This window comes from Lolium perenne, chromosome 1, assembly GCF_019359855.2.
Source record: "Lolium perenne isolate Kyuss_39 chromosome 1, Kyuss_2.0, whole genome shotgun sequence".
Lineage (NCBI taxonomy): Eukaryota > Viridiplantae > Streptophyta > Magnoliopsida > Poales > Poaceae > Lolium > Lolium perenne.
The window spans coordinates 2,164,184-2,182,071 of NC_067244.2; the positions used below are offsets into that span (position 1 = coordinate 2,164,184).

Sequence of the window (17,888 nt, forward strand, 5' to 3'; positions counted from 1 at the left end):
TAAGATGTTATCTGGAATTAATAGAAGGGAATAGTTATGTCATTTGAGTTATTGCGAGCCAGTTCCACATCAATATCCTGCTTAAGTTCAAAGATGTCCTTGGGTACACCAACAATCTGCAAAGCCTTATTATTTAGCGAGGTAAATAAGAGAAGATGCCTCATTCAGGGTGAGAAAAAAAATACAAGCTCGTGGAAAGAAAAACAGATGCTATGTGAATAAAAGTTATCGTAATGGCTATTTTTCACAGTGGCTTACAATATAGGTTAAGCATAGCACAGTTCATCAACCGCAAATTGACGCTTACAGAGGATAAGGAAAACATCCAACTATTAATTCGTAGGGCCTAATTCTGGTTAGTAAATTATAGCCAAAGGAAGATATTAGAAAAAGAAAATATCCTAGAAATTCTCACAGAAAAGGAAAGCATAGATCTAATTTGTTGGATACAGATTTATCATTAACCATTACATGTAATAGAGTTTTCCTGATGATTAATTAATGAAAGTCTTTGATTACATGTAATAGAGTTTACCTAACGTATTTAAACTATAAAGATAATAAACATTCTTGAACCATAAGAATTATATATCTAAGCCCGAGGTCTAGGGGTAAAAAAGGGGCCAATGCACCGCCGCCTTTGTCACCTCTGTTTGAATCCGATGCGCCGATCCTAGAAGGCACGGTGCAGGAGGTTGACGACGATGGCGCTTTGGTGGCGTGTCCCACTATCTACGTGGCAGTGGAGGGACATGGCAGGGCCCGTGGCTAGCTTGGTGCTGAACAGTTCTTTGGACCACGTTCGGTTGTCCTTCGTGGATTTGGTGGACGTGGCCCGTCGAACAGGCACCGAGCTCCCTTCAATCCATGTAGGCGTGCCTGGCCTTGGCCCAGCCCAATTTGGAAGTCTGGTGGGCCCGTGCCACTAGTCGAGCCCGGATGGCCTTGTCTACGGCTCGCTCGGCACCCTTTCGTGCGTGGCACCCGATCCGTCTCCAAGCTCTACTCCTTTGCCATCGGCTAGGGGGAGCATGTCTATAGGCGGTGTGACCGTCAAGGAGGCCAGTACAGCGCGCCACTCCATCGGACTTCTGTGAGGTGCGCAGTGGTGCGTCGGTGTCACTGCAGTCAAACGCATCCGACGCCCGGTCGGGAGGGTACTCAGAGAGGCCGATCAACATGGTGGATGTGCCTTTGGTCACCGGACGCGGTGACGGGCTGTGTTTGCCGATGCTCCTGGGTCCGGCCCCACCAATGTCATGACCGCGTCAGCTGTTGCTACCCTTATCTAGCATGGGAGCATGGGATCTCTCTCCCTCCTGCCATGGATTGCGTTGCCACCGATCCAATTTCGGAGATAGAACCACCGATGAGGCTAGTCATGGCTTTGACGAACCACGCGGGAGGCGTGAGCCACCGCACCCTGGGTAGTTCCTTGCGGCGGCCAAGTCCCTGCGGAGGATCTTCTGTACACCCCTCCAGTGTGGCACCGCCTTCTTGATCTCAATTTCTAACCACAGCGTAGCTATCGCATTGCCGGCCACGGTGGAGAACTTAACTATGAGCAGCGGGCTCATTGCAACTTGTTTCATAAGCTCGGTCTCGTCGAGGGTGAAGAGAAGATTTTGGACGAAACCATTTCAGCGTACCATATGTTTTTTGAGGTCACCCTTGACAATTACTTGATAACATGATAGAGGCAATGGCCAAGCTCTATGCCTAGTCAGTCGGAGCACTTCGTGGAGGCCTGTCCTTGGATGTAGATCAGGTTGGGGGTGGCCTCATTGAGGTCTTACCCTCTCGGTCCTTCTAGGTGTAAAAATCTTCTCGATGTAATATGACTCTAAAGTACTAGCGTGGAACGTGCGGGGGTTATACTGTCGGGCCCACCACATGGGTGTCCGGAGCCTTGTCGGCTCGACAGGTGCGTCTATCATGTGTCTCTAGGAGAGTAAGCTTAACATTGTATCCCCTTCCTTAGTAATAGACTCCTTGGGCATGAATTTTAATGGCTATTTCTGCTTGCCAGTGGAAGATATTCGAGGTGGGGGCATCCTGGTCGCTTGGAGGGGTAGCACGGTTAAGCTGTGCAATGTCCATGTGTCGACCAATTGTGTGACAGCCCAAGTCAACCCTTCCAGGGGAGATCTTTGGTGGTTGCTGTGCATCTACAGGCCACAGAAGGACATGAAGAAGATTGCTTTCCTTGCTAAGATGCGAGACGTGTGAGCAACTCGATCGGCCAGGCCCCTCGATCATTTGCGGTAACTTCGATATGATCTACCATGACAAAGACAATAGCAACGACAACCTCCACCGCCGCATGATGGGTCGATTCCGATGCTTCCTCAATGATGGGGAGCTCAAGGAGATCTACCTGCACGGCCATCGATACACGTGGTCTAACGAGCGGATCACAACCACATTAGTCAAGCTTGATCGGGTGTTTTTACGGTGGATTGGGAAGAGTCGCACCTAGTTGTTCGCTTCGCTATCTCTCGACCGTCATCCTGGACCATTGCCCTCTCCTATTGGATTGCTCACCGTGACCTACGGGTCAGCAGCGATTCCTATTCGAGAGGTTCTGGATCAAGATGGAGAGTTTTGAGGAGACAATAGTGAGCAGTTGGGCGGTGGTAGTTGAGGAGGAAGACCCATTCCGTCGCCTAGTCCTCAAGCTTAAGATCATGGTCTGCCAGCTTATGACTTGGAATGACAAGCAGATTGGGTGCATTAGATTCCAACTCATGATGGTCCGTGAGCTCATTTTCCGATTTGATGTGACCACGAAGTTGCGTCTCCTGTTAGAGCTGGAGCAGAAGCTGTGCGCCCGCCTCAAGCATGCCTATCTTGGAATTTCCTTGGTTGAGCACTTTATGGCCCACCAATGGTCCAACATTGCATGGCTGGCTGAGGGGGATGCAAACACGGCTTTTGTGCACTAGCATGCCTCCTACCGCAAGTAGAAGAACGTGATCCACAACCTCTAGGTGGATGGAGTGATGGTTTTAGACCATGCTGCAATGTCCGAGACATCGTTCGATCACTTCAACTCATTGTTGGGCACTGCGGAGTAGCACGAGTTCTCTCTGAACATAGATTTTCTAGGTTCTATATCATAGGACTTGTTGGACCTTGATTCCCCTTTTTCCGAGGATGAGATTTGGGACGTGGTGGGTTGCCTAGGGGCAAGCCCCCTGGGCGGGATTATTTCATGGATGATTTCCTCCAAGCATCTTCAAACAATGTGAAGGTGGATGTCATGGCTACTTTTTCCAAGTTGCATTCCTCTGTGGGCAGTGGTTCCATCGCCTTACCTAGGCCCTGTTGATCCTGCTGCCCAAGAGGCTAGATGTCGTGGTCCTGAAGGACTACCGTCCCATAAGCCTCATACACATATTTGCCAATCCAGTGGCGAAGACCCTGACCACATGGTTTTCCCGAGGTTGGTGATCTTGGTCGAGGAGAACTAGTGTGTGCTCATTGAGATATGCTGCATTCATGATATCTTCATGTTGGTTCAGTAGACCACACAATATTTGCACATGGTGAAGGAGGCTCGGGTGATGCTCAAGCTTGATATCGCCCACGTGGTTGACTCGGTGTCATGGGCACTCCTCTTTGAGGTGTCACGCCTGGTGGGGTTTGGATCCTGGTTTCAGGAAAGGTTGGCCATCCTCCTATCCACGAGTAGTACGTGGGTATCACTCAATGGCGATCCAGGTCCCCCCGTATGGCACCACAAGGGCCTTCGCCATGGCGACCCAATCTCACCCATGTTGTTTGCATTGGTTATTTACACACTCAACCAGCTGTTGGCAAAGGCTCAGGAGGTCTGGTTTCTCCGGTGCTTTGCACCTCAGGACTTGGTGGCCAGTTTCTTGCTCTACGCGGATGATGTCGTTATATTCTGCGACCTAGACTGAGCGGAACTCCTTGTGATCCATGACTTGCTCGTACTCTTTGAGTATGCATCTGGTCTGCACACCAACTTCACCAAGTGCTTTGTATTGCCTCTAGCCTGCTCGGACTAGGTTGCCCTCGGAGCGATAGAAAAGATGGAGTGCCAGTTGGCTATGTTCCCAATAAAAAAACAAGGGGATCCACCCTAGTGATCCAGAAACAGTCAAGCGGGGCCTTCGATCCTCTCGTCGGAAAGATCACGAAACCATCTCCCCACTTGGAAATCCTCCGTGACGCCTAAGGTGGGGTGCCTGACCTTGGTTAAGTCGGTCCTGGCTACCATGCCTCTACACTAGATCATTGTTCTGGGGCTTTTCAAGAAAGTCCATAAGAAGGTTGACAAAATTGTGCGGGGATTCCAATGCACAGGCAGAGCAGCAGCCAAGGTAGCCATTGTCACATCAACTAGGTCAGGGTTTCCCGCCGAATCAGATATGGCGGTCTAGGCGTCCTGGACCTTGGTCGGGTGGCGGCAAGCCTTAGGGTTTGCTGGTTGTGGCAAATGCGAATGATAGTCATAAACGTATCTATTTCTTTTAAATTTTAATATATTGTTTCTATTGAGATTTACCAATTTTTATTGGATACTTGTTCTAAATTGCTATTTAATTCCGCAAAAAAATAGGGAGTTCAATTTTAAAAAGACTCGGAGACCTGCACTAGAGCGCACCCGAGGGCAACTAGGGGTGGCACTCACCAGATAGGTAGGGCCGCACTCCCCTGGCACGTGGGCCCCACCTATGGCCAGCGCCTTCGCCGTTTCACCCCGAGGACGATCTTACCCTAAAATTTACTATATATACCCCGTCAGGATTTTTTGTGATGTGAAAGGTGCGATACAGAGACAAAATAGAAGAAGAAGCACCACCAGGCCATCGCCGGAGGTGAATTGGAGTGGGGAGCGCCGCCGGAACCACAACCGAAGGCATCTCTACCACCGCCATTGGCTCCTACTTTGATCTCCATGATGATTAGGGGATAATCCATCCCCTGGACCATTGGTTTGTGGTAGTACCTTGATCATATCTCTCTATGTGCCTCGATGTTTATTGATTGTATGAGCTGCCCTACATGATTACGGTCAATTTTATGTAACTTTGATGGTAGATCCTTATCTGTGAGTTTATTTATCCTATGCAATTCTTTGTTCTCATGAGATATCTATAGACCCATATTGTTGCTCTCGATCTTGATGCATATTGGTTAGGGTTGCAATTTTGCTTGATGAATAGTTGACGGAGGGGCAGAGATGACAGAAACCCTGTCCCAATTCTAGGTGTCTTGTTAAAATGGAAGCTTGGGGAAGTGAACTGGAAATCGTGGGCACCTCCTAGGGTGAAGTTCTTCATCTGGCTTGCTTGCTAGGACCTGTGTTGGACCAGGGAGAGGCTCGCGAGACACGTCTTGCAACACGCACCCAGGTGTGTGCTTTGTGACCAAGAGGAGGAGACGATGTCTCATCTCCTCACTGGCTGCCCATTCTCGGTGCTCTCCTAGATCGGATCCACTGCCATCTCTCCCGTCTCCGGAGACAGCTTCGTGGACTGGTGGCAACGGACCATCCACTCCATCCCCACCGATGTGCACAAGGACACATCATCGATCATCATGCTCATTGCCTAGAGGATCTGGAAGCACCGCAAAGCGGTCATTTTTGATAATGCGCAGCCCAGTGGCACTCGGTTCCTAGACACGACACAGGCAGAGGCCCGGTAGTGGGTGACGGCAGGGCGAGGGGCCTTGCGGTAGTGATTCTAGCGGGAGCTCAGCTCTAGGAGGCGTTGTGTTGTAATTCTGAGTGTGGTCCTTCTTTGGTCTTATATATAACTCTCTTTCTATCTATGCATCGAGACACAGAGCTTTTGCTTTTTCTCAAGAAAACAACAAAGGGACCAATGATCGTAATCCAGCAAATTGTAGTTTCGAAGACTATGCCAAGTCCAGCCGTACCTTATAAACACGTACGAAGTAACTTATTGATGCGGGAACATCCATGAATATTAGCATTTGTCATTCTACATTATGCTGGAAAGAAGTACGTAGTATTGAGCTTCATGGATATTTATTAGGTGAATTTAATCCTTAACACGCCCGATAAATTATATAATATGATTTTAATACTACCTAAATTCTTTATCTTTACTATTAAATGGGAGTTGGTGGTTCATCCCATCTCACCTCATCCCACCTCTCCTCGTCCCATATCCCACCGAAAAGGAAGGCAAGAAAAATAAAATAAAAGAACAGAAATTAGAAATTTTGACTGATATTACAAGGAAAAAATATCAGAGCATCCCTACCCCAAAATCCTTCGTTATTCTCCTTTTCTCGTTAGCGTTAATAAAGGGTTGCAACGATGCCCACCAATCAAATTTCTCACACGGTCACACCATGCCAGATTCTCACGTTCTCCTTCCATGCGGTGATTCCTTCAGATTTTGGGCTTGGATCCCGGGAGCTTATTTTAGGAGCTACCTCGAAATAGGCTTTCGCCCCGCTATATTAATATAGCAACCAACCGATTCAACAAGCACGCTGGGGCCGCAACACAACCAAGCCCAAAAGAAACATAAGAGAAAGGAAAGAAAGAAAGCAATGCCGACACCGGCAGCTCGACAGGAACGAAGACGACTCGCAACCGTTGCGCCCTCCGGAGAATTCCACCACACTCCTAGCACGCCGAAGCGCCGCATATCAAGCAACACCTTCAACAAGGAAAGTGACGATGACGCCATTGCTGCCCGGACTAGTCCTAGGGTTTCCCCCGATAAGCGGAAGGGATTAGGGAGGAGGGACAACCGACACCCTTCAGGAAGGCAAGGTGACACCCGCAGGCGTCACTGCGTCAGTGTCGGGCATGCCGACAAGGATTTCTCCCGCCCACCAAACCCACAAACCCGGACGATTCGACGTGCTCCACCAAACCTGCCGTCCACCAGCACACGCCACCGTGGTCTTGAAGCCATCCTCGCCATCTCGTTGTGGTCACCGGAGCAGGGCCTAGACGTAGAGACGAGAGACAGCCGGGTCGGGGGTAGCAGCACCTCAGCCGTGCGGGAGGGAACTACCTCCACCGCCTTCGCGGTAGCCGACCGGACATGGCAGCGAGGTCAAACCAGGCCCACACTGGCCCGGCTGGGCCCAAACAGGCCCGCAAAGACCCCACTGTCAAGCTGCAGCAGGCCGGCCGGAGCACCGCCGCCGCCCATCCACCGCCGGCGCTGCTTCTCCACCTCCAGGGAGCACCGCCGGCGCAACAAACGCAGGCCGCCCGCCCAGCCCCTCCAGGCCCCGACCTGGGCCCAGATCTGGGCCGAGCAGGCCCTGCCATGGCCGCCCAGCCTCCGCCCACCCGACGCACGGGTTCCACGCCGCCGCGCCGGACCGCCGTCCGCCGAAGATCACCGCCGCCCGCCGAGGTCCCCACGCCCCCTACAGAGCCACGGGTAGAGACATCCCCGCCACCGCCGGCATCGCCTAGGCAAGGTCCGGCGGCTCACGCCGACGGCGGCGGCAGGGGAGAGCGAGAGAGGAGGCCGAGGGGTGGCCGGGGAGAGGTCGCGGCCCGGCCGCCGCTGGGGAGCGGCGCGGGTCGCGGGAGAGGGGAGAGGGTAGAGGGGAAAAAAGAGAGATTCACAAATGGCAGCAGCAATCCGACCTGCACCGCGGAGCTGTCGCGTGCTACCTAGCCCATCTCCAGCCGCAGTTAGGGCAACACAACCATGTCTACCTACACAGCTCAGCAACCTGGTGCAGCTTGTACGCTGCAGCTCGGCGCGCGCCAAGCGCTGCTCGTGTCCAAGAATGATGACGATGACGAGGGGCTAGTGATTCATGCCGCATGACCCCACACTGCCTGGGTGGCCGGAGCTTCTCGTCGTAGAGCACGTCGTGTATAAGCACACCACCGGTTACTCGCCCGCGAGCTCTTCTCTTTCCCAGACTCACCATGCTCGCCGCCGACTGGATGAAGGCGGGGGTACAGCGTGTTGGCCCTAAACTAACTTCCGACTCGGAATACCAACTCGGAATGAACTGAGAGCGTCGGTGGAGAGGAAGGGGTGACATAGAACCAAGCGAATGATTTGATGCTGGCCACAGATTTCTCAGTACTCTATCGCCCTAGATATAGGGCTAAGTTACCATAAAGTCAAAAAGCAACGTCCCGTCGGTCACCGACTGGGACGGGTCGACAGACGTCTATCACGTCCTGACCACTGTAGATGACGTCTAGCACGTCCTACCACTGTAGATGATGTCTAGCACGTCCCCCTCTACCTACTCTGTACTTGGCTGTACAGGTGTAGCGCACTAGTCAGGTTGAGCTCACCGCTCACACCCGCACCCACAGTACCGACTCCGGGAGCCAGCTAACAACGACTCGATGCGCACTCACAAGCCTATTCTAACACATCGGCCACATATCATCGAGCAGTGCCACGACATGTTTCAGCCGCTCCACGACGCTGACGGCACCGTCGTCTGGTCCACGCCCTTGCCGTAAATAGGGGATGACCGTGACGGTTGGTGTGTTGAGTGGAGGGGCGCCGTGTAGGCTGCAGCCCTCCTCGTCGTGTGCATGTACATGCCGCGCATGTGAGAAATGGACGGAGTGGCGACCCGCCTTCTACTGCCGCAACTCAGCTTCCCTGACGAGCTGGCCGCCGTCGTATTCTCCTTTGACTACTGCCTCGCACCGAAGCGTCCACGAGGACGCCACTGCCGCTCTCCTCTGGCTCCACGACCGGCTCGTCGCAGACCCCGAGGGCACTGATTCCAATAATGAAGAAAACCATGTCCACACAGATCGTCACACTGCTGCTCAACTTTGATGCTGTGCGAGGTGGCTAGGTTTAGGGGTGTAAACAGATAGGATAATTTCCACACCGAAACCGGTGCCGAATCGGTTTTAAGGTATCCATATCCGATTTTAAAGAATCCGGTGGATAAGGATATCCGATTTCGAAGTGGTGCTCCGGATACGGTGTAGGATATGGTATAGCAAATAGCATGCGGATATGGATTATCCGAAATTTAATTAGGATAATCCGAAGGTTTTATTCCGGATAATCCGATTTTTGAGTCAAAATTCAAGGCCAACCTTGAAAGGTTAGTAGTTATTGATTTACCAAACGGTCATGTTTAGCTCTAAGTTTCTATCAATGCTTGAGTTTTAGCGCATTATGTCTCTTTTTTCTTAACTACACAAGCCTGAAAGTTAAATCTCTCTCAAAGATTTGCAAGAACTATAACTATCTACCGATGAGAGCATAAATCCGACTCTTTTTTTTTCCAGTCCGAGTCCGCCCCATTTCCGATTCGAATCCGTTGTCCAAAATATCCGCATTCGAATCCGAAACCGATCAATATCCGCTCCGATCTGAATCCGAGAAAAATATATAGTAAAGGATATGGTATGAGCAAAATCCGATCTGATCCGATCCGTTTACACCCCTAGCTAGGTTCCATGAGTCATTGGTGTTGCGAAACACGATGGACTCTGATGTTAGCATTAATCTAGACATTGGCCGATACCCGGTGGACTATGGGTGAGTTATCTTGCAGCTGCATGTAGTTTGCTTAAGTCAAAAGGTTGTTAGAGGTACGAGTCAAGTGGATCATGGAGAGGCTCCAGGAGGCGTTCATGGATCGGTTATTATTGGTTAATGCATGCAGTTAGTGAACAAAAGTAGTGGTGTGAGTTGCATGGTAGGAGCGCCTAACAATGTGCATAAATATTCCCATTGAGTTGTACCTCACCAAAGCTAATTGCCTTTCTTCTTGGGTGTATGTGTGAAGCATGTGTTCTTGAGAGATGAAGATAGAGAGATTATAGAGAGAAGAGAGGAGTTGAGCCATTCAGCTTTAACAATTGGTATTAGAGCCTCATGTTGGGACAAGTCTGTCGTCATCGAGTTGGGCCACGAGCGTAGAAAGATATGCCACCAGGTAATGACATTGAGATGATGGCCATGGTGTGAAGGCTTCTGAAGAAGGGGTGATGCAAGTGGGTTTACCCTTGAGCAAAAGGTGACACGTGCACTTGTGTGTCAAAAGCCATTGGATGACCAATGGGTGAAAGCCTAGTGAACTTTTGTGGTGATTCTTCAATTTCTGAGAGAGAGAGAGAGAAAGCAAGATGACACTTGAAGCAACATAATCAATTAGGACATTTACTTTAGGAAAGTAAGAGTTGTGTCCTGCTAGGATTCTTGGTGATCGTCAAACGTATACAATTCCTAGTCGGCTACATTAGGGTCTTTATATACTTTGTACCGAGAGTTTTAGAAAGCAGACTATGTTATAATTCAGAGTTTGAAGCATTGCAAAATATACTTGTTCATCCACTCCACAGCTCATACGAGGGCTAGTGAGGGGGATTGGGCAATACCGTGTTTCCATTTCTGCAGATCAAGGTCAAGTTTCCTTTTGTGCTGGGAATTGAGGGCTTGGTGATCACCGCTTCGTAGTCGGCAGCGATCAACCCGATGCGTGAAGGGTGAATATCCATAGAGCCGCAAGTCCGTGCTTTGACGCGTGGAGTATGGCTGAGTGTTATTCGTTAGACAAGCACTAGTTATCCACAATTCTACTGAGAAGATCGGGCGCCCTGTATCACTTATGTTACATAGTACATCTTATTTTGAAAATTATTTTTTCTAGTCCCTGAACTCATATGAATTTTGTTTAACGAATAATATACTTGTTCATCCACTCCACAATATACTTGTTCTAGTCTGGATCCAAATTTCAAATTTTTACCAGTGGCGCACCTCTTTTTCCCGTAGTGGCTCACCTCGACCATATAGCAGTGGCGCACCTATACGTTACCAGTGGCGCACTAGGTGGTGCGCCACTGCTATTTGGTTTACCAATGGCGCACCACTGGTGCGCCACTGCTAACAGTTAGTAGTATAGCAGTGGCGCACTGGGTGCGCCGCTGATAGAAAAACCGGTGCGCCACTGCTAAGGCTTTTTCTAGTAGTGTTTGAATTCAGTGTAGGCACATTGTTAGGTGTCTCGCTAGGCTTACCAAATGTTCCATATAGGAATTATTTCATATGATGAAACAAGGAGATAGATACTCATAAATAGAATGAGTAATATATAAGTTACACAACAAACAAATACCTCACGCAGTTCAAGAAGTTGATCCCGTGTGTACTGGACTCGCTTAGCAGTCTCGAAACATGAATCTCGATGCTGCAGCAGATTACTACAAAAGTCAGCCTAGGAAAGGCAAGGAATCGAATAAATAATATATATCTCGTTCCCCACATAATTAATAGAACTGCCTAAAGGCATTAAAAAGTGCAATGCAAACCTGGAACCATTGTGCTACCCCCATAACAAATGTGGATATTTTTGTCTTTTCATGGTATCTAACGCATTTAATCAAGTTAGGAAAATCTCTGCCACCTAAAACAATAACAAGAATGTTCAATTTCCATGAAGTAGAAGAAAATGTTTTGAATGGCAAATATTGTTTCGGTTTTGCTAATTCTCGGTCACCTGAAACTTTTGTGAACCTTAGTTACCTCAAAATTGCAGTCCAAAAAATATGAATTTTAAGCAAAATATTACTGTAATTTTTAGTATTTTCACTATACAATCAGGGTTCATACTTTCTAACTAAGATTTCATTTTGTCTTTAAAGTTTTCTATCAGGGTTAATCAGTTCCTCAAATTCTATCCAATATATATTAATTCTATATATGGAATGGGGTGGCAATGATGATGGTTGGATATTGATCCAAAGGCCAAGAAATATGACTGAGATTTAAGAAAAATAAAGCAACATAGAAATAGACGGTCCCATATTGTTTACCTGGTATCCACTCCATTTTGCACACGGATAGTCTCCTTGAGTTGGAATAATTTCTAATGTTCCATTAGTTGGTGATGTAGCTAAGGGAACATATTGCCCATTTAGTGCTCGTCGGACAAGCTCTGATGAAAAGTTCAGTTGAGATGATCCTTGAATAACCTGCCACGAAGCATTCCAACTCGCATGTTCTGATTCTCGATCTGGGTGGTGAAACTTGCAATTGATGCCAAATTTGCATATTCCTCGATGCATATAGTATGAACATAGTCCTATACCCTGTAAATTAAAAAGCGCCAGATTTCACCAAAAAAGTTAATTTATGAATTATAAGTGTTAAAAGCACGAATATGTTAATCGTGTAAGGAAAGGATAAAAGAAAACCATGAAATGATTAGCCTGACAAAACTTTCGAGGACAAATAACTAAATGACATGAACTAGAATTCCAAAAAGACTTACTGGACGAAGTGGAAGTCCAAGGAGGTTTAGCTTCACTTGTTCAACTTCGGTTTGTCCTCCATGGGGGTTGTATTTGCAAGCTTTCCTCGAAGAATACTGAAAAATACTAGCATTAAAAAATGTTTTTTAAACAACATAGCACACTCCTTTATAAGGGTAAGGAATGGGCATACTTTGTCTTAAAATACCTAATTCTTCTAGCAAAAAGGGAAAAAAAAGAGGACAGAAATTATTTATGCTTGCACGTTACCATCCATCACTCTATTGGTATTTTAAAATAAAATAAAAAAACAGAAGCTGAATCAACATATTTTGTATTAAAATTTTCATCCTCAATGAATATTTTGGAAATTTTGAACAAAGAATGGTATCTAGCAAATATTACGGATTTTGGCCATAAGGTCAGCAACACTACATGCACATACATATAGTTGTACTTCAGGAATGTCTGTCCATTGATTGGATAAAATCAGAACCCGCAAACTTCAATCACCAAGTGAAAAGAACATTTAAAGACAACCATCTTTTTTTTGGGGGGCCGGGTGGGGGGAGGGTGGCGATTTAAAGACATCCATCTTAACCATATATATAGTAGTGAAAATTGCATATACATATACATTAGGATGCATAGAAGATGTCGACACTTTGGCTTGAATTCCATCTATTTCAAAATATAATACATTGTTTTTTCATCTCTGTTTAAAAACTTAAAATTGTGCAAGTAAATTTAACAATTAATTAGCCACAATAATTGTTATTTCTCTTATTACCAAGATATAAAAACCGGGAATATCATTCTCATTTCCCTTTGTCTCATGCAAGAAAAAAAGGGGGAATATAATTTATATTTGCCTGATTAGAGATAAATCGATAATAAACCTTAATGTATGGGCTTCATTAGGATACATTGGGAGCATGTTTGTAAGAGCAAACCCTTGGAACGGTATACAAATGATTAGTAAATATATAGAACCCTAGGTAGGGGCACATGCAAGCAACATTAATTAACAATAGCTTTTAATTATTATTTTTGTTCCAAAAACCCATAGACATGGAGGCATATGGTAACACAAAACCTCGTTTCTACTCTTCATCTTTGTTAATTATAATGGCCTAATTAATAGGTGGGGTCCACCTTGTTTATTGGGTTGATAGCAGGCAGAGGGGTGCTGGGTAGCACGACGAGTAAATTGGCTGCCCTGTCCCGATGTGAAACGGCAGACCCGTATCATATCTTTTGCCATGTCATCTAGATAGTGCAAACCAAAGTAGGGGCATCCCTCCCAATGGATCATATCTTAAGTTGTGCCTTATTGCATTTCACAGGATAGTGTGTAGATACAGTCTTCCCAGTGGGTTGCATAATCTAATTGTTTTTATTATGACATCTTTTTTAGTAGCATTTAAACTTTGTGGCTCAGTTGAGAGGATGGCGTTTTGGCTCCCGCGTGTATTTGCACATGGATGAACAGTAATCCAAATCTCTAAAAAGCAATTTTGAAAGCACCAGTTTTTTTTTTAACACAGGCCACCAAACATGCTTACTGAGCTATTCTAGTATGCTGATGATACAATTCTCTTCTTAGAACATGATTTGCAAAAGGCGGTAAATATGAAATTAATTCTATGTTTATTTGAAGAATTATCGGGCCTCAAGATTAATTTTCACAAAAGTGAGCTATTCTGTTTCGGGAAGGCTAAAGAGGAAGAGCAACAGTATAAACAAATTTTTGGATGTGATATTGGGGCTTTCCCATTCAGATACTTGGGAATCCCTAATCATTATAGGAAGCTTAAAAATTCAGATTGGTACCCAGTAGAGGCCCGGTTTGAAGGAAAATTGGGATGCTGGAAAGGAAAATTGCTATCGTATGGCGATAGATTAGTACTTATCAATTCTGTCTTAACAAGTCTTCCAATGTTCATGTTATCTTTTCTGGAAATACCCGTCGGGGTAAGGAAGCGTCTTGATTTCTATAGATCTAGATTCTTCTGGTAGTTGGATGAAAATAAGAGAAAATATAGGCTCACAAGATGGAATATAATTTGCCGACCAAAGGATCAAGGAGGTTTAGGTATTGAAGTCCTTGAACTCAAAAATAAATGTTTACTAAGTAAATGGCTCATTAAACTACTTAATGAGGAAGGGGTGTGGCAAGAATTACTACATAACAAATACCTAAGCCAAAAAAAACACTTGCAGAAGTACAGGCAAAACCGACTGATTCCCCCTTTTGGAAGGGGCTCATGCGGATAAAAAATATTTTTTTTACTAAAGGATATTTTAAAATTGGTAATGGTACATCGACAAGATTCTGGGAAGATATTTGGTTAGGGGAATCCTCGTTAGCTAGTCAGTACCCATCTTTATATAATATTGTGAACCATAAGAATGTATTGGTGGCTCATGTATTAGCACACGTACCGCTGAATATTGGTTTCAGACGTGTACTATCTGGTAATAAGTGGACAACATGGTTACACTTATGCCAAAGATTAATGATGGTTAATTTAAATAATGAATCGGACTGTTTTATGTGGAAGCTAACAACTAATGGGTTGTTTACAGTCAAATCTATGTATGAGGATCTTATGAATGATCATACAACGTACTTGCGGAAATATCTTTGGAAGATGAAAATCCCCCTAAAAATTAAAATTTTTATGTGGTTCCTAAGTAATAAGGTGCTATTAACAAAAGATAATTTAGCAAAGAGACAATGGAATGGGTGTACTAAATGTGTTTTTTGCGGAGAACAAGAGACGGTGGAACACTTATTCTTATTGTGTCCCTTTGCTAAACTAATATGGCAAACTGTTAATTTCACTAATAATCTCCCTCCGCCGACCAATATTACAAATTTGTTTGGAAATTGGTTAAAAGGTGTTGACAAACAATCCAAGGTTTTAATTCGCATTGGCGTATCAGCCTTATGTTGGTCAATATGGAGATGCCGCAATGATATAATTTTTGACAACAAGAAAAATTTCAATTTTTTACAGGTGATCTTCTCCATGGTGCATTGGATCCAACTCTGGGCTCTCCTCTCGCCGCAAGAACAACGGGATGTCATGGCTTCTGGATGCACACGGCTCTAGATGGTCGCTCAGGATATCTTGTGCCGGGCTGGCTGGCAGCATATTAGTCGACTAGAGGATGCTTAGTCACTTTGTGCTGTTTTCCTTTTTTCGCTGGTTGATTTTTGTATCAACTTTAAGCGAACCTTGAGATGTAATAAGTACTTCTGAACAAAATATGCTAGGTTTTAATAAAGGGCTGTGTGCATCATCACGATGCAGAAGCCGGGTTTATCCCTTTTCAAAAAAAAAGGCCACCAAACATGCCTTTTTTGGACGAAAATTTACAGGTTCATGTGGAACATAGACAAGAACATGTGTAATTTGTTTCAGATTTTTTTGATAAATATAACACCATTTTCTCACACAAGGAGCATATGCACGCAGGTGCAACTTTGAATTACTGCTCAGTTGTGGCATGTACTACTAGATAGCTAATTCAGGATGATAGGCTAGCAGTGCATAGAAACTATCATCATCAAATCAGATTTTGGTTTGCATGTTTCTTCTCTCCTAGGACTACCAGATAAATCATCATTATCCGGATCCTGATACCAACCGACAGAATTTTGTTACCGGTACGAGCACAGAAGATAGTAGCAAAGTACAGATGTGAGTAGAAAGTGCAAGTATAACAGCTCTCCCAGCGACATGGATTTTGGACGCACCTGCCAAAGAAAAAGGCTGAAGGCAGAAGTATAACAGCTTCGGCGGCAAGCACCACACCGGACCTAGGCCTCTCCTTCTCCGACCTTCTATTCCACTGCTCCTTTGTCATGCCCCTCCGCGCTCGCTCACGCTGGTCGACTCGACGGTGTGAGAGTTGGGTGAGGAAGCAATGGAGGCAGCGGCGTGAGAGTGAGGCGGGGCGGAGGCAGGTAGTTGTGCCGGCGGTGGCGACGTCGAGCTGCGCTTCCTCGCCACATCCGCGCCGGCCGCTGGTGGCAAAAGCTCCAGCTTCCACGACCGCGACCGTGCTCTTTGTAGAATTGGACCGAGGACGGCGGCGGATTTGATCCAAGGCGCGAGGAGGAAGCGCGGGATCAGCAGGGGCATTAATTTGCATCGGTTCCTCGGCCAAGAGCCAGCCGTACCTCAAACAAGTAATTCCCTCTCTCTCCACCATGATTAACCTTGACAGCGCTGTCCGGTTGGAGGTAATTAGAGTGAGGGAATGGAAATTTAGGGGTTCTAAGATATAAAGTCACATTTTTTTGTCAGAGGGGGTGGGAATTTAGGAGGGATAAGGAGTGAGAGTTTACACTCTAGCTAGCAGGTTTGACGGAGTTGGGAAGAAGGAAGGGGAGTTCGAAGGGTTGAGCCTATTAAATCTCTTGTTTGTTTGAGGGTTTTTTAGGAATTTGAATGGGACGGGGAAGTGGTGTTGGGGCCTCTAATTCCCACAATCTCTTTCCTGGATGGGGTGACCTGTTAATTCGTGACATTAGTTGGAAGTTTGGTTGGAAAAACATTTTGGTACCAAGGAGAGGATTGGGACTAAAATGACACATCCCTTCTCTAATCTCACAACAACTCCCTCCTCTCAACTCTCATTCCCATTCCTAAAAGTTGCCCAACACGTTGTCAACGTTAGCTTTTTTATGGTGGCAGGCTTGATATGGAACGCAAATTATGACTTAAGTCAGAAGTCAGAGGATCTCACTTGACACCATGGTGCATGGGGACTCCTCTTAGTATCACCTTCATAGTGCTTTGTATCTAAATGTGGGCCTGCCAATCATTTTTTTCCCTTCTTTCCTAATCTCCTTGATCTGTTTCTTTTCTCTCACGCACACATCTCAAACCAGTGCCCTCCGGTCTCCCTTGAGGGTCAGCGCTGAAGCCAGGTGTTGCCTGGTGTGCATGCTCCCATGCTTCCCGAGGGCCTTGACAGTCTGTTGGGATGGATCATCACTGGTGAACTCAACATGGATGAAGCAACCCCCCGTGGTAGCTCATCTCTCTGGTGGATGTCTTCTCGATTCAGATAGAGGTGGAGAAACCGGTCACTAACGTCGTCCACATCAGGCTTGCGCTCCCCCGGTAGTTCATCTCCCTGATTGTTGTTGCTGCATGGCCGATGAGGACTACCGATGACAGCAACTATATTGCTGCATCGGATAACGGCACCGCGGCGATGGGGTGGACCAACGGCAACCATATGGGTACAATGGTTAGTCGGATAGGTCAGGAGAAGTTTTGTGTTGGAATTCGGGTGAAGACCCGTATCTCATATTACATACGGCTTTCTTATCTCTTCTTTAATTCTCTTTTCACATCATCTTCTATCCTATGAGGCAAAATAAGATATTGTACATGGTGGATCAATGGGAGTGTATTAAAGTTAGACTGAAGTGAGGCTATGCACAAGGATTCAATGGAGGGAGAAGCTCTACGAGAGGCCGAGCGTGGTGATGTTCTAGAAAGGCAGGATTCTGTTGAAGAGGAACGAAAGTCGGAGGACATCGCGGAGGGGGGGGGGGGGAGATCGATCACGTGAGGTGATCGGACAAGGAAGATCCGATTAGCAAGAACCATCGGTCAGATCGGCAAGGCATGCA

The 17,888-nt window shown here is 46.4% G+C and overlaps 1 protein-coding gene across 3 annotated transcripts in view; it reads right to left on the minus strand.

Moving 5' to 3' along the window:
* LOC127340938 (zinc finger CCCH domain-containing protein 43) overlaps positions 1-17,888 on the minus strand; it is a 35,542-nt gene that overhangs the window by 16,219 nt on the left and 1,435 nt on the right. For 2 of the 3 annotated variants that reach the window (XM_071825773.1, XM_051366707.2), the window contains exons 3-5: positions 12,250-12,345; positions 11,792-12,067; positions 11,095-11,166 (exon numbers count right to left, since the gene is read on the minus strand). In XM_071825773.1, the coding sequence (XP_071681874.1) occupies positions 11,095-11,166; positions 11,792-12,067; positions 12,250-12,345 (444 nt within the window). Of the gene's footprint in view, positions 1-11,094; positions 11,167-11,791; positions 12,068-12,249; positions 12,356-17,888 lie in introns of all 3 variants that reach the window. The other variant, XM_071825775.1, reaches the window with a different exon arrangement.